We start from the raw sequence: 21,425 nt of genomic DNA, 5'->3' as shown, positions 1-21,425 counted from the left end.
ATCAGGCTTATTACCTAGCTGCAAAAAAAATTTTTTTAAGGTGCAGTTTTCTTTTATTTTCACCTATCCCATGTAACCTCATTAGGAAGGACAGCATGAACAGTAGGATAGCAGGATTAACAGCAGCAGCAGGAATCATGAAATAGCAATTACAGTCAAGATTAACACTCAAACTAAGCAGGACATTTTCTGTTTATGTTGTAACTGAATCCTCACAGCAAATGTACTAAATAGATACCATATCCCTCTTTCCTTGATGGGGAAGCAGAGATGTAGAGAAATGAGATTCCCCCTTTGCAACTGCATCATGAGTACATGAGAAAGTGAGAAAAGCAGGATGCAAACCTGGGCATGTGGAATCCCACCTGTGCAGAGTCTGAATGACTCCCAAGGTCAGGCAGTCTCCCATGTTTAGACTTCCTGCAGCTTTTTTCTTACATGTGAGTGTGGAGCATGTACATTGAAGGAAAGGTCTCTTGATGCCTGTGCACTGTTCAATATCCAACACTTAATACAAAGCCAAGCATTAACAAACAGCACATAGGAAGGGATGGCAGAGGGGAGAGACGAAAATGTCACTATTTTCAGGGGCACAGCAAGTCACTGCAGGATGCTTCATTGCTTTGCTTTGTCTCATGGTTGTAACTAAATATTTCTCTTCTATCAAATTAGGGCAAAAAAACCCAGAATATTAAAAAGATTTAGTCTATATTCTCCCTTCTAGAATTAGTATATCATGGAGGAAAAAATCTCCATAGTGGAGAGAGTTTCACATTGTTATACAGTGTACTCATCTATGGACTATTTATTGTGTGCCTACATGCTAGCTTCAGGGAATAGTGTACCAAATGGGTATAGGAAATCATTATATATAAGGGCTCTAATGAAAATACAATGCATTAAACATAGCTTCGAGATTGGTTTACATTATGTGCCCAACAACAATTCTGAGATGATATTTAAAGCGAATGGCAAAGCCAAGCTATTCCTAAGAGAGCAGCTGGCTTTGTTTATCTGCTCTAAGGTAAGGATGGCTTCAGTGTATTGGAGCAATGGAAGGAGGGCCAGAATGTCTTGGTCTTGGGACATCAAGACCATGACAAAGAAGAGGAATAGATACTCTGGGAGAGGGTCCTCCAGAGTGGAGGATGGAGTCTGGGTTTTGTTGTAAATACAAGGGCAGCCAGTGTAGGTCCTGGTGATAGTTACATACTTTCTCAGGTTGACTTTCTTCCTGTGATGGAAGATGGATTTTAAGGTGGCAGGTATGGAAATTTGGAAGTCAGAACAGGTTTGCTTCTTCTAGTGGAGAAGCATATGATTTGAACTAAGGTAGAGATTAGTGTATAGCCCCAGCTGATATTTTCCACATAGACTCCATAGTCCTACATGGATATATACAGGGTTAATAAAATATTTTGTATTTTATTTGTATATTAATAAATATATATGTATATGGGTTAGTGAATGTTTTGTAATAGGGCTAGAAGGAAAAAGAATTGCCAATATGCTCCAAGATGTAGAAACAGTTACAGAACAGCATATTTGATGGAGATTGTGAATTCTGTTTTGAGCATGTGAAGTCTGAAGGTTATACGGGGCTTCTAAAAGAGATATTAAGTGGACAACTTATATCTGAGTCAGAAGTATGGCAAAATAATGTGTGTGTGTGTGTGTGTGTGTGTGTGTGTGTGTGTTGGTAAAATTTAGACATTGATGTTTTGACAAGACTGAAGGCCAGGACTTGAAATTGTCCTGAAGAGAATAAAGGCAAAAGACATTTTATGACAAAACACTAAAGTACACTGTACAAGTCATAGAAGAGACAGCAGGCAAAGGCAGGAGTAACCACTGATATAGACAAAAGATATCTGAAGAGGGATGAATGGAAGCTGAGCAAAGAGTGTGTTTCAAAGCATTCCAAACAAAGATATATGCTATTGCATCACATGGGACCATCAGATGACCTGGCTGAAAGTATGAGGTTGGAATTAACAATCTATACGCATGAGGGGTCATGACAGGGATATTTCAGTAGAAGGATGAGGAGGGAACCCAAGTTGAGTTTGAGGAACACTGAAGAGTGAAGAGATGGATTGTTACCTCAAAGACCTTTAATGAGACAACATCAGGGAGTAGCCAAGGCAGGAAGAAGTTAACAATTTGCAACTCCATGGTGGCCAAATGCAGTACAAATAAAATAGGGGGTGGTTAAGTTGTAGCATTTCATTAGAATACAAGTGTTGAGAACATGTACTTTTGGGTACAGACATACAGTTTTTAGCATGCATGAAATGTTTCATGTGGTATGCACCTATAAATGCCAGCACTTGGAAAATAGAAGCAGGAGGTTCAACAGTTCAGGACCAGCCTGAGCTATACAAAGCAAGACCATGTCTCAAATAAACAAATAAATGGTATACACAATACGTGTGTGTGTGTGTGTGTGTGTGTGTGTGTGTGTGTGTGTGTGTGTGTGTGTGTTTTAAATATATGTAAAACTGGAAGTCTCATGGTCAAGATGGCAGACTGAGTAGAAATGGCTCATTCATTTTTCCTGTTGAATTATGTGAGAAATCAATAACACCAGAATAATCTTAAGACAGTAGTTGCAAAGAGGACCGAAGAAAGCAGAAACACCACTGAGGGTAAAGGATTTGGGAAAGCCAAGTAGGAAACATTGTCATCAAAATTAGTGCAAAGCAGGGATCTTAAGAGAGTTAGTATGCCAGAAAATCCCAAAGTGACTTTGGGCTTGGAAATAGGAGTGACAAACAGCACATAAATGGGAATTGATGTAAGAAGAATTTATTAGTCCTTTTCTTGGTCATTATTGTTTACAGGAGGGAAGACCCATGGCCAGATTCAGTTTCAAGCGCACACACCAAGAAATGGTTTGTCTTTAAAGTATGTGTTAGGGTGTTCCATCTTCTTTTGTTTGCTTGTTTTTATTTTTTGTTTTGTTTTTGTTGTTGTTGTTGTTTTGTTTTGTTTTTCGAGACAGGGTTTCTCTGTGTAGTTTTGGAGCCTTTCCTGGATCTCACTCTGTAGACTAGCCTGGCCTCAAACTCACAAAGATCCACCTGCCTCTGCCTCCCAAGTGCTGGGATTAAAGGTGTGAGCCACCACCACCTGGCCACCCGATTATCATTTTAAATGAAGTAGTAAACCAATAATTTCCAAGTCACATATGGATTATCAAGTATGCTTAAAAATATTATTTTTTGAAAAATATCAGTGTTCCTTTACAAAAACTTTCTATTTCCTCAAAACAAAACTGACAGGGGAGGTAAGTGCCAGTAAAGAGTTTTTCCCAGGTCTCATTAAAAAAAAAAAAAAAAAAAAAAAAAAAAAAAAAAAAAAAAAAAGCTGAACTGGATGATGACATGTACTTATTCTTGTATTTTTTCATTTTGTTTGAAATATATTTTTAGTATTTTTACTAGCCCATGTAATTTTTTAAAATTAATTTATTCTTCTCTCATATATTACAACCTGGCCTTTCCCCCTCCCCCCTCTCCTCCCAATCTCCTCCCCCAACCTCCCCTCTCTACTAGATTGACTCCTCCATTTCCTTTCAGAAAAGAGTGTGTCTCCCAGAGATATCAACCAAACATGGCATAATAAGTTAACAATAAGACTAGGCAAATAGCATCATATCAAGACTGGATGAGACAACCCAGTAGGGAGAAAAGGGTCCCAAAAGCAGGCAAGAGAGTCAGAGACAGTCCCTACTCCCACTGTTAGGAGTCCCACAAGAACACTAAGCTACACAACCATAACATACATGTAGAGGACCATGTTGTCTCTCCTAGGGTCTGTGAGCCCCTATGAACCCTGCTTAGTTGATTGTGTGGTCTGTATTCTTATGGCATCCTTGACCCTCTGCCTCTTATAATCCTTCCTCCCTCTATTCTGTAGGATTTCCCAAGCTTTGCCTAGTGTTTGGCTGTGGGTCTCTATATCCCCTCCTATCAGTTGCTGGATGAAACTTCTCTGATGACAATTATGCTAGGCTCCAATCTAACAGTATAGCAGAATGTCGTTAGGAATCATTTCCTTGACTATTGTGTGCCAGTCATGTTTGGTTCTATCCTATGTCTCTGGGCTATTCAGACTCTGTTTCCTGACCCTCCAGGTAGTGTCAAACATGGGTTCCCTTTTGTGGAGTGGGTCTCAAGTTGGACCAGTCATTGGTTGGCTGTTCCAACAAGTTCTGTGCCACTTTTACCCCAGCCCATCTTTCAGGCAAGACAAATTGTAGGCTGAAGGTTTAGTGGCTCAGTTGGTATCCCAGTCCCTCTACTGGAGGCCTTGCCTGGTTATAGAAGATGGGTTTAGGCCCTTACAGATTCCTGGGAGTTTCCATTGCACTGGGTTTCTACCTCACCTCTGAACTGCTGGGCTATTCCATTTGTCTCTCCCAATACTCTCTCCCTCCACTCCTGCCCCATCCCTTCTGTTCCCATCACCACCCACTCCCAGTCTACCCAGGAGATCTTTTCTAATTCCTCTTCCCAGGGAGATCTGTGTCCCCCCCTCCCTGCCTTGAGCCCTCTTTGTTACTCAGCTTCCCTGGATCTGTGGAATGTAGCCTGATTATCATTTCCTTAACAGCTAATAACCACTTATAAGTGACTACATATCATATTTGTCTTTCTGGGTCTGGGTTACCTCACTCAGGATGATTTTTTTCTAGCTACATCCATTTGCCTACACATTTCATGATGTCATTTTTTAACAACTGAGTGATACTCAATTGTAGAAATATACCACATTTTCTTCATCCATTCTTTATTTGAGGGACATCTAGATTATTTCCAGGTTCTGGCTATTTTGAATAATATTGCTGTGAACATAATTGAGAAAGTATCCTTGTGGTGGGATGGAGCGTCCTTTGGGTATATGCCAAATTGGGTAGCTGGGTATGGAGGTAGATTGATTCCCAATTTTCTGAGAAAGCACCATTATCAAAGAGCTGGGGAGGCAAAGACAGACACATCCCTGGGGCTCTCGGGCCTGCCAGCCTAGCCTGCTTGCTACTTAGCAAGTTCTGGGATGTTTAGTCTCTCATTGGAAGGTGGGGAGGTAGGCAGCTATTGAGGAACAACAGCAGTGGTTGTCTCCATACCTACACACACACACACACACACACACACACACACACACACACAAGTGCAGTTCCACAAACCCATTTACACTTACCTGTGTATATGCATTAAGTCCTGATGCTTTACAAAGGAACAAATTAGAAAAAAAATAGATAGACCTTCCTTCAAAATTGGACTAGAATTTAAAATTTAAAAACTAGTAGATTACTTGGCAGATGAAATTGAGAAAAATCTGTCATGTAGAACAAGAGTCAGCAAACCTTTTCTGTAAAGGTTCTGATAGTAAATATTTTCATCTCCACAAGCCACACAGTCCCCGTCACCATTATTCACCCCAGATTTTGGTAGCATGAGGACAGATGAACACGGTCCTGTTCCAGCAATGCTTAGGAAAATGAAATTTGAGTTGCTCATAATTTTCATGTTCCAGAAAATTTTCATCCTCTTTTTTTTTAATTTTCAACCACTTATAAGTATAAAGACAGCTTACTAGCTTTCAATAAGAGAGAGGTTATATTTGGTCCAAGGGACATAATTGCTGACTCCTAATGTAGGAAGAGACTATGTATGGTATGTGAGAAAGGTATTTTTTCTTAAATATTAATGTTCAATATCTGTGTCATGTACCTAAATGAATTAAAACAGGATCTCATATTTATACACCCATGTTTACTGCAGTACTGTTCACAAGGCAAATGGTAAAAGTTACCCCAATTCCATTCTTGTCATAAGAAAACTGATTGAGCTACCTACCAGTATATACACAGGAGTATAGCATGTACTTGGAGAATATCTCCTGGATCCATACACTAACCTCCAGCTTAGCTCAAATCATAAATATTCTCAATCAGTGGGGCACAACCCTCCTGATTTCCTGGTTTTGGTCCTTGCTATCTAGAATCAATCATTTTTAGGATTGATTACACCTGAGAAAGTATCCATAGATAGATGAATGGATAAATAAAATGCACGATATAAGGGAAATGTTCAGCATCAGAGAGGAAGTTTAGGAGCTGGAGAGATTGCTCAGTAGTTAAGAGCACTGATTGCTCTTCCAGAAGACAGGGTTTCAGTTCTCATCACCCACATAGTGACTCACAATTGTCTGTAACTCCAGTTTCAGAGTATGTATGGCCTTTTCTGACATCCATTGTCCATTGGCATTGCATGTACATAATGCCTACACATACTTGCAAACAAAGCACCAATACAATAAAATAAAATTAATAAAATCTAAAAACATGATGCAACATGAATGAACTTGAGGGCATTTTAATTGTAAAAAAAAAAAAAAGACAGCCACAAAAATCACTCTTCTCAGATATGTGTATAATGTACCTTCAATAGTCAAACTCACAGAAACCAAAAGTAGGATGTTCATTACAGGAACTGCGGGAAAAGGATATTGATTGGGGGATATCAAGTCTGATGGGTAGGGAGGTGAGGCAGATCTGGGATAAACTGGAGAAGGGGAAATCATGATCAAAATATACCGTATAAATTTTTTTCCTCAACTTAAAAAAATGTTAAAAAAGAAAGAATGACCAGTGGTGGAGCAGCCCTTTAATCACAGCACTTGGGAGGCAGAGGCAGGAGGATTTCTGAGTCCAAGGCCAGCCTGGTCTACAGAGCAAGTTCCAGAACAGCCAGGGCTACAAAGAGAATCTCTGTCTCAAAAAAAATAAATAAATAAAATAAAAATAAATAAATAAATAAATAAATAGAAAGAAAGAAAGAAAAAGGAAGAAAGAAAATGTTATATCCTCTTGTGAAACTACTGCAGCCCTCTCACAAGATTTTTGGTGGTAGAAAGACACAGACTATATGTTGTCAGAATTATATGGGATACTTTTCAACTTAGAACTCCATGTCTAGTCATTATATTGACCAAAGTGTGAAAATAGAATAAAACCCTTTTATGACATGCAAAGGCTTCTTAGAAAGTATCTTCTGCTTGTGTTCCAGCAAGCAGAATATGCAAATTAAGAAAGGGAAAAAGAAGCATCCAGGAAATCATCCATCCATCCATCCATCCATCCATCCATCCATCTATCCATCCATCCATCTATCCATGCATCTACCCCTCTATCTATTCACCCACCCACCCATCCATGCATTCCCCCTTCCATTCATCCACCCACCTATCCATCCAACCATCGACCCATCAAAACTAGGCTGAATTGCAGCCAAGAGGAATTCATACAGTAGATATTTGAGAAAGGGGAAGGAAGAAGATAAATGGAGACTATGATTATAGTCATTAGTAATGCATATTTTTTAGACTGAAAAGCATCCTGTGATCCCAGCACTTAGGAGGACAGAGTCAGAAAGACTGCAGGTTTGAGTGAACAGCAAAGAAAAGGGAATGAGACAGGCAGGAAGGAGGAAATTAGATAGTGCAAAGACCCAAAACTTGATAAGAACTTATGTTCCAAATATAAAATAAATTAAACTGTGGCATGAATTTCAGCAATAGATAGAATGTCAGAAATATATTTTATTTTCCTGTTGGGAAACTTCTCTAGGATTCTCAAAAGATGTGACACTGGACTGCCAAGAATGTGGTACAAGAAAAAATTCATGCTAACTGGGCTAATTGGCTCAGCATTTGAACAAAATTTACACAATCATAATAAAGTAAATAACATTTACTGATTTTTAACTTCAGGTCAATCTCCAGAAGAATGGAGAGACTGTCAGATTGAATAAATAATGTTGACAACATAATAGCAATATTGTAGATGCAAAATGTGGGACTTTGGAAGAGCAAAACAAGTAAAGAAAAAAGTTAAAGGAGTTTATATTTGAAATTCATAGAAATAGAAGTATACTGTTTAAGGTTATAAAAATAATCCATAGAGCTAAAATTGGTAATGGATGGATAGATGCGGGAAGAAATGATAAATTTGTTAGTTACTAATTACTAATTATTCCTACTGAGCTACCAATAAACTCCTAAATCCCAGTTAATTAAAGACATCAAGAAGAAAAGCCATGAAGATGTTAGCGTTTATGTTACCTGACTGTCCCTTGCTGTGACAACATCTGAGAGGAACAGTTTATATCAGGAAAGATGTGTCTGACTCACATCTTTCACCCTGTTGGCCCACTCTATTGTCTCCAGATCTTTAACAAGACTGAAACATAGTGACAGAATTGTGTGGCTAAAGAAGGCTTCTTATCTCATGGAGACCAGGAAGGGGAAAGTGGTAATGGGGAGAAACCAGGAGAAGAATTCCCCTCCAAAGACCTGCACACAACCACCTGATTCTTCCAACCATGCCCCACTGTCCACAGTTTCACCACTTTACAATGGTCTGTTCACATTTTTAATCTATCAGTTGATTAGTCAAGGTGGAAAACTCTCCCACAAACCCCCGACAAACCTCTTCCCCTGGATATTGCTTGTCTTAGGGACCATGCCTTTGATGCATAATCATTTTTGGTGGATATTTCATATACAAGCTATACATGCCCTAGAAATTGCAACTGAAGTTGAAGAAAGGAGATGTTTGACTTAATGTAAGACCATGTTAAAGTTCTTTTAAAAAATAGCTGCCATGCTGTGGAATGGTCTGTATGTCAAATGTGTTCCTCTGATTGGTCAATAAATAAAACACTAATTGGCCAGTAGCCAGGCAGGAAGTATAGGCGGGTCTAACAGAGAGGAGAATTGAGAGAACAGGAAGGCAGACAGGAGGGAGACACCGCCAGCCGCCACCATGACAAGCAGTATGTGAAGATGCCGGTAAGTCACGAGCCATGTGGCAAGGTATAGATTTATAGAAATGGATTAATTTAAGATGTAAGAACTAGATAGCTAGAAGTCTGAGCCATTAGGCCAAACAGTTTAAATAATATAAGCATCTGTGTGTTTATTTTATAAGTGGGGTGCTAGTCTGCTGGGGCTTGGCGGGACCCGAAGAGAAAATTCTCCAGCTACACTGCCAAGACAAGAAAAGTGTTTTTCATTTTAATCCCTTTCTTAAAACTCTTTTTGCATGCTTTCTTTGATCATGATGAGATTAGAAAGCAAATACTGTGATTATAGAAACAAAAGAAGTATTTAGGTTATGAATCAAATAAGGATGTATAATTATTTGTTCAGAAGAGAATGTGGCCATAAAGATGCATACCTAGGCATAGATTCTGAAAAAACAGTCTCTAAAATTGATGAACTAGGCTAGTAAAGCAAGTCCTCAATGACTTTTTTCTTCGGTGATGTAAAAGCTAGTACTCAAAGTCAAGTACAAATATACAAGAAAATAGGTTTCCTTGATTATTATATAATTCATCATGTTTACTTTATCTTCCTGTTGATTATATACTGGTAGTGAGATTTCCAAGGGTCCATCAGTCTTAGACTCTGAGGGTGTTGCATTTGAATTGACAAGTCTCTGGACTAGTTTGGTCCCATGTGATTTAACTTTAGATGCCATGACAAAAGTCACAGACTTGGTAGCTTAATTGACAGAACTGTGTTTTCTCAATGTTCTGGAGGCTAGAAGTCTGAGATTGGGGTGTTGTAATGGTCAGTCTCTGGGTGAGAAATAGCCTCTGGGCTCACAGATGGCCACTCTCACTGTGGTGAGAAGAGAGAGAGAAGGGAGTAGAGGGAGAAAGGGTATGTATGCTCTGGTGTCTCCTATTATAATGCTACTAATTCTGTCAAATGAGATCCACCCTCCTTTAACATAAATCTGTATCTAAATACAAATTCAGAACTAGGATTAACTAACTCAGAATTAGGGCATCAGTGTGTGAATGCTGAGGGCCCAAAGCATCTAATACATTTGTTGAAGTAGGTCATCATTTGGCTGAGTGGAACAGGTAGACAGACTATAGTGACCAATAATCCATGGAGCTGGGAGCTGAGGTATCCTTTGAGTAAGTTTAAGACTAGAATTGCAAGCATTGCACAGACACTATGTTTCCAGATTTTGGAAATTTTCCTTATTATCCCATTCTCTACCCCAGTACAGCAGCAATTTTGGGGTGCTTATGCTTTCTCTCTAGGACCAAGAGTTCAGTGGCCTTAAGTTCTGTAGGATTCATTCTCTTCCATTTTCTGTAAAAATCATGAAAATTAAATATTCAGCTATTCTATTATTTTAATTTGCTTTCAGTTTTACATTATGGACAAAGTAAGTATTTTTGCTGTCTTTTTATTGGCAATATCACTGAAATAGAAAGATTATCACCATCCAGTTGTAATGCATACCAAATATGTCCTCCATTCATAAGGTGGGAAGGAACTGAGTGGGAGGGCAGATTAGTTTATCTCTGCCCTGAACATACCAGGACAATAGTATGACCTTCTTCTTCTTTATTTACATTTATCTTAAATGAATGATCAAGAAAGCCATGCAGCACTAGGAGTATCAATAACATAGAGCACATTCCTGACCTTTATTTTTCCATTATGTCTATCAAGCTAGAGTAATGCTAAGTCTCTGTGCATGTATACCAAATGTAGCCCTAAAGCTCATTAGCAATGATTTTATATGTGCTGCTTAACTTTCCCTGAGTCTGTTCCTCTATAAGTCAGATGTGGTAGTTGCTTTGTAAATTGTTGGAAAGATTCGAGATGATTTTTCTGGAGTCAACAAATTTTCTTGGTCACTATACTGTTCCTAATACTGTTTGGAATGACTTTATAAATACCCTTCTGACACATTCCCAAGACCTGTTTGGTCAGGCTTGATTATGCATGTTCTCACAAAGTTTTCAAAAGAATACAGAAAAGATGCAAGTTTACTCAAGAATTCATCTTAGACATGAACCAACTTTATCTGTACCTTGTACTTTTGTCAAGGTAATCTACATGGCTTCAACATGTCCACCAAACTCAAGAAGTAAGGAAAGAGATGCAAACTTGTTACTGAAGACCTCTAGTCATATTGCACCTGGTTCCTTTGCAACGAAGGCATCACTGTCATATATGCACTCTACTGTTGTTCCAAAGGCATTGTTGCAGAAATATGTAATGATAATAATCAATAGCATCATAATAGTTCATATTTGTTTTCATATTTGCTTTTGTTGTGATTTTATCATTCACATAAAAATGCTAATAACATATGCATGCAATGTGGTTATGCCTTTGTGTGTTGTACACACATCTCTTGTAGGCTGTGTTCATGTGTGTGGTTGAGTGGTGTGTTTTCCTGCTATGTTAAGACAAGTCAGACTCAAAGCACAGTGTGATCCTCTATATATCTCTTGACAAGATTAGCAATTGAGCTAATAGAAAGAACAGGCCCTGGTAACCAAAGCCATACAGGTTACTAGATGCTGTAGCTGAAGTTTTCTCTGGTCCTGCCCAGCCCCACAGACCCCTCAGCCACTTATAAAATAATCACTCAGAAGCTTATATTAATTAAAACTGCTCAGCCATTAGCTCAGGCCTACCACTGACTAGCTCTTACATTTAAACTAACCCATAATTCTTATTTATGTTTAGCCACATGGCTTGGTACCTTTTCTCAGTTCTGCCTTCACATCTTCCTTCCTCTGTGTCTGGCTGGTGACTCCTGACTCTTTCCAGAATTCTCTTCTCTGCCTGTCCCACCTATACTTCCTGCCTGGCTACTGGCCAATCAACATTTTATGTATTAACCAATCAGAGCAATACATTCACAGCATAAAGAATGACATTCCCATCAAGATGCAACTTGTGTCTTGTTGTTTGCCTGTTTATTCTATGAGATTTTTATTGTTAGGAACCCTGGTGCCAACAGCATGCACTTTGGAGACAGTAGATTTTACCAGCCTTGCTTACAGGCATCCCCTGTGACACTTTTGATCAGCAACATCTGCACACGTGCATAGATTATCAGCATTGGCATATCTGGGTAGGTTAGCAGCATCTGCACATTTGAATAATTAGTTTGTCTTTCTTTATAAATAGCCATGTGATCTACCTGGGCAATCTGAGCTGTGCCTTTGGTATATGGTTAGGACACTTTGGAAATAGGGAAGGTTGACAGTGAGTCTGAGGCAGAAACCAGTGGTTAACTTCCCATAAACTCCAGGAGGTCATATTTGTGTAGTTCTCAGAAAAAATAGAATGTCTGAATAAGAAGGGACATATCTTTGCCTCTCTTTATTTGATTTTTTTTCATTTCTCCTTTTTACTGTATTTTCTCACCTTTCATATCCATCTCTATCCAATGGTGCCTAATCCTACTCCTTCTTTAGTAGCTGTCTTTCTGTCAGTCTTTTTTTAAAGGATCAATTTTAAAAAAATTCTTCTCTTATTCAATATATCCCAACTGCAGTATCGCCTCCATCCACTCCTCTCAGTCCCCAGCTCCCACCTTTCCTCTTCCCCACCAGATCCACTCGGTGTACGTAACACTATGTCACTGTGCCCACCACTCAAGTTACCTGGTCTCCAAGGAGCACCAGAGCCCACTGTGCCATGCCAAATCAAGCTTGAGAATCCAGTGGAGAAGCCTATGAATACAGTCGAAGATGCATTAATTTATTCTTTCTGGACACATAGTATTGTGCATTCGGGTACTATTTAAATGCCTTAGATAAATAATTTCTAATGCTTTCACAAACCTCAGGGTAAGAATTATCTGTAATATATTGAGATGAGAAGTATGTTCAGAATGGTCCAGGGACTGTTTCAAGATCCATGGTACTAGTGATTGATGAAGCTGGCTTTCACTGAAAGCCTGCATGGCTCCAAATGCCAAACTTCTCTTGTCTCATCATTCTCTGTGTCAATAAAAAATAGAAAGAAATAAAAGAAAAAAAGATTAAGACTCAGGGATGTGAGCTATGCTGCTAAGAATTATGGTGCTAGACAGCTTCGGCATTATTTTTTCTGCAAATTCTGCAACTTCTGCTCAGTCAGTACAGGAAAAATCTAATGGGAGGAGAGGATGCTTCAACTTGAGAATTTCAAGAGCACAACTGGGACTTGAACCAGTTTTCTGACACTTGGAGGATAAAGGGGCAGTAATACATGATGACGTTCCAGACAATTCTTCCATTGGTTCACCAGATGATTATTGAGTGCCTTGTGCGGGGCACTGTTCTAAAGTTTGGAATTTCTCACAGAATAAGAAAGACTTCAACTTTTATACAAGGTACAAGTGACTGAGAAGAGTCACATAGTAAACAATAGATCAAATGAGTGAATTATGTAGTATGCTGCATGTGCTTGCCTCAGAGAAAGAAGCAGTAGAGTGAGGTAAAGAGAACCGAAAGTGCCCGAGGGAGGGATGTTGGATTTCTAAACAGGAAGACAGGGATTATGACTCTTACTGAGAAGGAACATTTGAGCAAAGGCTGATGGAGTTAAGGAGTAAGACAATGTAGATACAAGAGCATTCAAGGCAAAATTAGTGGACATCGTTAGCACTTCTAAGCAAGCAAAGAGATTGTAATAGTGAGAAAGGAAAGTATTAAGGAGGCATGATCAAAATTACATCAGTGACATTTGGTATAGAGATGATGTGAAGCCTAATATACCATTTTAAATGTTTAAAATGAAGACTAAGGGAAGATAGAATTCTGCTGGTTTTACTGGACAGTCGGATGCAGTTGACTAGGTATAGTATGCCACTCCCTCCATTTGAGTTTTGAGAGCATAATGGTAAGAGAGATGGAATTCGATATACTTAATAATAGGTCCCTCAGGTTTCTCTAATAGATTCTATGTGGAATATAAGAGAAACAGAAGGATCTATTGTGAATCTAAACAAGAGAAGGGAGTCTCTATCAAAAAATTGGGGTGGAAATACAGTTTGCAGTTTATCACCTTATATCATGGTATGAAAACAAAATCATTAGATCCACACAGAGCTCTGATGCTGTGGGATGTTCTGTATGTCAAATGTGTTGCTCTGATTGGTTAATAAATAAAACACTCATTGGCCAGTAGTCAGGCAGGAAGTATAGGTGGGACAAGCAGAGAAGAATTCTGGGAAGTGGAAGGCTGAGTCAGAGAGACACTGCCAGCTGCCACCATGAGAAGATGTTAAGATACCAGTAAGCCACAAGCCACGGGGCAACTTATAGATTAATAAAAATGGTTAATTTAAAATAGACTCTTCTTTCTTCTTTCTGCAGTCTTAACTATGATTCCACAAAAGTAGTCAGCAAAAGAGAACAGGGAACTAAAGAAAGCGTATGTGATGGTTTGAATAATAATGGTCCTCTATAGACCCATGTATTTGAATCATTGGTCCCCCGTTAATGGAATTGTTTTGGAGGGATTAGGAGGTATGGCTTTATTGGAGGAGGTGTGTCACTAGGGAAGGGTTTTAAGGTTTCAAAAGCCCACCTTATTCCCAGTATGCTCTCTGCCTCATGGTCATGTCAAAAGATGTAAGCTCTTAGCTACTCCTCCAGTGCTGTGCATGCCTGCTTGCTGTCCTGCTTCCCACCACGATGGTAATGAATTCAATTTTTGAAACTATGAACCCCAAATAAACCCTTTCTCATCTAAGTTGCCTTGATCTTGGTGTCTTATCACAAAAAAACAGACAATTAATTAGGACAAGGCACTGTAGGAAAGTAAAAAAAGGAAGTTCCTATAGCATGCCAAACTGGCTTATACTGAGATGCTGAAGTCATATTTGCCCCTTTCTGATCGTTGTCTATGAGCCTCATTTCCCACCAATAGCTATAAAAAAAAAAAAAAAGCTAAGCTCTCTGATTTTTCACAATTAACCATTTAGGACTCACACAAACTCACCCAGTAAAGACTTTACAAAGTAATTACATGCTTGCAATTACAGTGTTCTCTTATAATTCAAAGCCAAGTAAATTAAGAGGGAATTTGTATTGCAAAAAGAAAAAAAAAAGGTAAGGGGTAATTAGATTAAAAAATAAAATTTGGCTTTAAAGGCAATATGTTCTTTCAATACTAAATTTCTTTAAAGCACTTAATTATTTCATTACTTAGCAGGAAAGCTTCATCTTTACCTTGGAAAGCTCAAAATTTACTACATAAGACTACTTTCTGGCTAAACACAAATTATAAATTACTATAAAACATAGTTGAAATTAGTACATATGGATAAATTAAAATAAAAATCATTTGTAAAAATAATAATAGTTTTCAAACAACCTTTCCCTCAGGATATGAGTCTTGCAGAAACTGTCTGTAAAAGAGAAAGTAGAAGTGTCTGAAATGCATTTTCATTTTGTCGATATAAAGACCAGGACTAGTTCAGAAAGGAAATGTCTGGAATCCTGCTTCGTGTCACAGTGCACAGAGGTTAAAATAATAAACTGCCTCAGGCCTCTTTTAGGGCAGCAAAACAAACCAAAATTGTCTCTGGGGTTGTAAATCGAGGAATGATGTGGTAAAACTGAGCATGCAGAAAGAGAAGTGGGGTAAATGTTTTTTTAATGTTTGCCGTTGGGCAGGATTTTTTTTTTCTATTAGTTTACTGTTCCTAGCAAATATGAAATGCTTTGTCTCAGCTGTTTGGACTATTATTATTTGGGTTTAGTTTCCTACTGTGAGGGAAAAAGAAGACCTGGCAGCTATTTTTAAAAATGAGAAAATGATCATCTAGTGATAGATACAAAGAAGAGCATGAACACTGGAAGGCAGAGAGAAGGAGGCCAGTGCAAGGATGGGACACCTACGCACCTCCTGCTCTCACCTTCTGGAGAGGGCAATATGCTAATTCCATGCATGGCAATAGATTTAGCCTCTTGTTCCAACTCATGCATAGAAGTAAGTTTAAGCTCCTCAAGGGCATCAGGTTATGGTATTCACTCTCAAAGCTCGATTGAGGTTGGGAAGGAGTTAATGGGATGCTGCTACAAGGAATTATGACTGAGGATCATCTTAGTGCTACCAAGAGAAGTGGAGGGAGAATAAATCTAAAACCTAGAGCAAACCGGGGATTGTTGTCACTGTGACTCGTTAATGCTACCCCTTAACTAGTTGATGTGTAGCAGACTAATAACAATTTAATAATGAGACCCTGGTTAAGAACTAGCTGATAAACAGGGTCATGACTTTCAGTCACAATTGGTTAAAGAGATATTAAACAGTGAGTTTTAATGGTAGGAGCTCAGCCCCACCCCCCATTCCATTTGTTATGTTCTCATGGGAGCATATCCCTGTGAGTTCACACAGGCTCAAGCTAGAGTTTACTCCTTTCAAGCAGATATCACCAGATTCATAATTAGTTATAATAGAATATATTCCGAAGGAAAAGTGATTGTTAGCTTTAGAACCACTGAGTTTCTGATAAAAGGAAACTATCTAAGAAAGGCATCCATGACAAGCTGGTGAGGAGGTGTTCTGAGCTGACTTGACAAGTTTGGGTAAATCATCCTTTGAAGCCTAGCTGATGGGCTTGAGTCCTCTGTTCCTTAGGAAATGAACAAGTTAAAGAATGACCTTTCGGGCTAAGGAAGTTTAATGTATTGATGTATAAGCAACTTCATTCTCCTGCCTTCCCTGTCCTAATTTACAGTCTTCTCTGACTGGTTTATAGGTGTCTTCAAAAAATTTGATTAGCTTTACTTGAGAGAAACTTGCAGGAGTTTCAGGATAATGATGTGTCAGCTCTAAACTCATTCAGCTAATCTGAGGGCAAAGTTTTCAGGGTAGGAAAGAGCCAGACTCAGAGGTGCTGACTTGTGAAACATGCTACAAAGTACATTTCTACCTAAAAGCTCTCAAATTCTAGTTTTTTGATCATGCAAAAGGAAAGAATGTCACAATGGGCAGAAGAAAAAAGATTAAACATCAGCATCAAAACAACAGCAGGTATAAAAACATGTGCTCACTTGAATTCTTCAAGACCAAAGTTTTTCTCTCTCATTGAAATTAGGAAAACAGCCCATATGAAGAAGACAATGGCTGCATCCTTAGATGGGGCTGAAGAGTGGTAGGCAGTGGTGGCCATGTTTGATTAGGAGCCACATGAGCTCAGTATATTGTAGGAAAGAGCAGCCAGGACTGGACCTGAAGCCTATTGGTGAGTCATGCCTAAGAATACTGGTTGAATGAAAATCATCTTGGTTCATTAACTCATTCAGTTGCTATTTTTTTAACCTGTTCCTGTACCATCTGTCTTGTTACATGCAAGACACTCAGGGGAGCACAGTGAGCTTCTTGGTGTTCTCATTACTTGAGTTGTAGATCAAACTACCACAAATCCTAGAAATGTGTCGAGAATTAATTTGGAACATTAAGAAGCCCAGGGTTTTGCTTTATGGCATCTGTGATCCCCAACCAGAAGATTCAGAGGCTTGAGGCTAGATTTATCTGATGTTTGTTTGTTCATTTTATTAATGGTTGATAGTGGATGTCAGGGAAGACCTTTGTGGGGGAATAATGGAAACTCCTACATATGATCTCATACCATGATCTAGACTACAGCATGGTGGTTGAGTTCCAAGGGTGAACACTGAAGTGTGAGCCAAGTAGAAGCTGTGTCTTTTAAGGCCCAGCCTCAGAAATAATGTAGCATAATTCCACTGTACTCCATTGCTCAGGATGGTCACATGCCATGCTGAAATTCAGTGGCTGAAAACATTGGTTCTTAATAGCATAAGTAATGCCAGTCACATTGCATGAAGTATATGCACATACATGTTATCATTTTGCAAAAATATATTTTAATAAATTTGATAAGCACAAAAATTATTACATGTTGGCTTAGTTACTTTTCTATTGTTGTGATAAAAACACAATTACTGTTGTTAATTTATAAAAGAAAACATTTAATTTGGGTTATGGTTTCAGAGAGTGAGAGCCCATGATCATGGAAGGAAGGAACAACTCAGAGTTCTCATCTGGATCCATGATCACGGAGGGAAGGAACAGTTGGGAGTTCACATCTGGATCCAGAACCTCAGTGCATGCAGAGACAGATAGAGCACTAGAAATGGCCCAAGCCCACACCCACTGGCACACACCCTCCAACAAGGTCATACCTCCCATCCCAGATAACTGCACCAACTATTCAAATATAGGAGCTATGGGAGCCTTTGACATTCAAACCACAACACATAACAAAGTAAAAAGTGAAAGTATTACTGTGATTATTTTGTATGTGACAGTTCAAGGAATCATTCAGTTAGAAGCATATTAATAAAAAGTGCTACCTGAATATTTGCATATTCCTCTTCCCCCGCTCCCCATTTTTGATAAACATCTCATGATCTATCTATACCATTCTCTCTTAATACTTTTTTCTTAAAATTGGAACATTGGAGTGTAGTAATTAAAAATTGCTTAAAAACAAACTAGATATTACAAACTAGAAAATACATTTTGTGTCATAATTTCTTTGACATAAATAATGGTCAAGAGTAAGCAAGCAAAGAATAATTGCAGGCCAGACCTACTTCTTTCTGTTAAATGTTCTAAAACTGAAGCAAGTCTTTTTCTGTAAAATAAAAATGTTCATAAGCATTTGGAAGATACAATTCACACTCCTGCCAATTTAAGGCTGTCTCCTTGCCTTAATCTAACATGCTGAAAGAGGAGTAAAATAAAAGAGTACCTAGATCTCTTTACCACTGAATGTATTTTAAAGATTCTCAATATTTCAGCCCTACTATTTTGGTTCAGAATGATAAAAATAAAATCATTGACATAGGAACTTTCAGGTAGCCTAACCTAAATTCCAAGGATCCATGAGGGAGAAGACAGAGCCAAGGCTTATTAATAAATGTATTTGCAATCTGCCATTTATCAAAGGCTTGGCCTTTGCATCCTGTTTTTTATTTTTATTTTTCATTACTTATGATCAGTTCCCTGGGAGATCCAGTGATCAGTAAAAGGCGTAAAAGGCCCTGACTAGCTGGCTTCTATATAAAGCCTAAGGACTCCCATTATCTTATTACCATTCCCCACATGCTGGAAGAATTGACTCCTTGCTTTCCCACTGTGGCATGACTAATGTTTCCAGGCTTCATGGGACCACCCTGAGTCCAGAGCCCCCAGGCAGACTAGCACTTTTTAGTATGCTGGTATCTAAGTCTTCTAGCAGTCAGTCCTGAAATTATTCTCACCTGCCGGGGCAAGTGCTCTAGTAGGCAACTGGGATATCAAGGAGGAGAGAGAGACACCTCCAGCAAATAGAAAGGCACTTGACAATGGCTATTTCACCCCTAAAACTTAAGTACCTGTGTGGAAACCCTATTACCATGTTGCTAGAATATTTAAAAATGCTACTTTGTAGGGGATTTTCCCAGAAGAGATAATAACTCAAGAATGAGTAAAACTTTTATTGCCTTTCTTCTTGCACCTTTTCGTGTGTCTGTGTGTGTCTGTGTGCATGTCTGTACGTATGTGTATGTGTGTGTGTCTGTATGTGTGTCTGTTTTCAATCATGAGGAAGGTTGCAGAGGTTAGGAGAAAACAAGAGTTACATATTTCTCTTCAGGGGATTCAGGCTATAGCCTTTACCAAGCACACTAGGATGTTGAACATTCGTGCCTTTCCAGGCATGGGGCCACATTAACAGACACTCCTTCCCTTCTCTCTCCACAGTCAGCCACGGTGAAGCTGTCAAAACCAGTGGCCCTGTGGACCCAGCAGGATGTCTGCAAGTGGTTGAAGAAGCACTGTCCAAATCAGTATCAGATCTACAGTGAGTCATTCAAACAACATGACATAACTGGTAAAGTAACAGTATCTTCCTGCTGGAGTTTCCTGCTAGAAGTTGGCTCTAGAGCAGGCGATAAAGTCCTGACTACATGAGCCATGATACTGAATGAATCGGTGCTTAATAGAGGAAAATGGATTTTGAAGATCTAATGCAAGTGTATGGCGGGGGTCGGGGGTGGGTGGGCATGGATCCTAGAGTAAACAAGTCCTAATGAAAAGAAGAGAAGTCTTGATAATCAACTTGGTTTTCGGATGAGTGTGGGGATTTTGTGAAGGGGAAGACTTTCTATGTGGGAAAATCTTTCCTTCTTCCCCCTCATTAAGTCAAGTGTATTGACTTTTCTGACTGATTAGCTACATATGTGCAACTAGTGATGTAGAAGAATCAATAGTAGAAAGTCATTTTCCCTGCCAAACCAGTCCTGTCCTGTCAGTCATAAAGGCACACTCTGCTTTGTCCCCATCCAGAGGCCAAGTGTCTCAAGCCAAGTTGTACTCCTCACTGTCACTGAGATGAGCACATTAAGGTCACATAGTCAGACTACTTTTCCAACAAGGGTATTAAAGCTTTCCATTGATGGGATAAAGAAGTGTTTGGGGGACCCCCTGGCAGTAGGATCAGGATCCATCCCTGGTGCATGAGCCAGCTTTTTGGAGCCCACTACCTATGGTGGGACGCCTCACACAGCCTTGATGCAGGGGAGGGGCTTAGACATGCCTCTACTGAATGTACCAGGCTCTGTGGATTCCCCATGGGAGACCTTGCCTTGTTGGAGGAGGGAATGGGGGATGGGTTGCAGGGGGGGAGGCAGGAGGGGTGGAAGGAGAGAAGACAGGGGGATCTGTGATTGGTATGTAAAATGAATTTTTAAAAAATCCTTAATTAAAAAAGAAGTATTTGGAATCAGAAAAGCAGGATGGTTAGATGTGCTGCAAAGGCCTTTTCTATCACCGCTCTCAGCAGGGGTCGACATGAGTGAGAAAGTGCTGTCCCCACCTTTGTGTCCACCACTAGAGCAAGGAGGAACACATCTGGACTTGATCTGTGCCAAGATTCTCCCTGTATGTTGAAAGCTCTCCTCCCCACTCCCCTGCACAGCGAGGCACTGAAAGACAGGGCTGAGGAGAACTGCTCTATGGGGAGGAATGCTTGAGAATCATGAGTCTGGTCTAGAACCTTCCTGTCTCCTAATAGAAAACTGCGCCCCTCTAGTGGGAAAAAAATTACTTGCCTTGGATTGCCAAGCACTCTAGACACCAAACCTTTTCCCAAGTCCATGTTTTACTTTGAGAAACTCTAATTTTTTTCTCATCCTGATCACTTCCATTACTCTGGAAGGGGATGCATTAAGGAAAATGTACTTCCCTCCAAGTTCAGTTTTCCCATGCAACTCTGCTGTCAGGAGCAGATCTTCCACCTCCCTAAATAAAATTTGGCTGGGGGTTCTCAGAGTGCATTCAGTGGCATCCCTGAACCCTAGGGAGACAAGGAGGGGGTATGTCAGATTGAGAGAAGGGTGTCAACCAAAAGCGGTTCCCTTCATGGCTATCTTACACACTTCATTCAGTAAGGAAGATTATTGTGGAAACGAGGTTCTAGCCACTCAAGTTTTCTTTAAATGTACAGCTGGATAATTTTAGAGTCTTGCTGTGTAAGTAATGGGTAATTATACAATAAACATGTCTAGGTATAACTCAATCTGTTT

The 21,425-nt window shown here is 39.4% G+C and overlaps 1 protein-coding gene across 2 annotated transcripts in view; it reads left to right on the top strand.

Annotated features, from left to right (window-relative positions):
- Nucleotides 1–21,425, top strand: part of Samd12 (sterile alpha motif domain containing 12) — a 233,538-nt gene that overhangs the window by 153,162 nt on the left and 58,951 nt on the right. The window contains exon 3 of one of the 2 annotated variants that reach the window (XM_037197789.1): nt 19,603–19,732. In XM_037197789.1, the coding sequence (XP_037053684.1) occupies nt 19,603–19,732 (130 nt within the window). The remainder of the gene's footprint in view (nt 1–19,602; nt 19,733–21,425) is intronic. The other variant, XM_037197790.1, reaches the window with a different exon arrangement.

Source organism: Peromyscus leucopus, chromosome 20 (genome assembly GCF_004664715.2).
Source record: "Peromyscus leucopus breed LL Stock chromosome 20, UCI_PerLeu_2.1, whole genome shotgun sequence".
Classification (NCBI taxonomy): Eukaryota; Metazoa; Chordata; class Mammalia; order Rodentia; family Cricetidae; genus Peromyscus; species Peromyscus leucopus.
The sequence above is the reverse complement of the archived record's forward strand: the minus strand, read 5'-3'. Positions and strand labels throughout refer to the sequence as shown.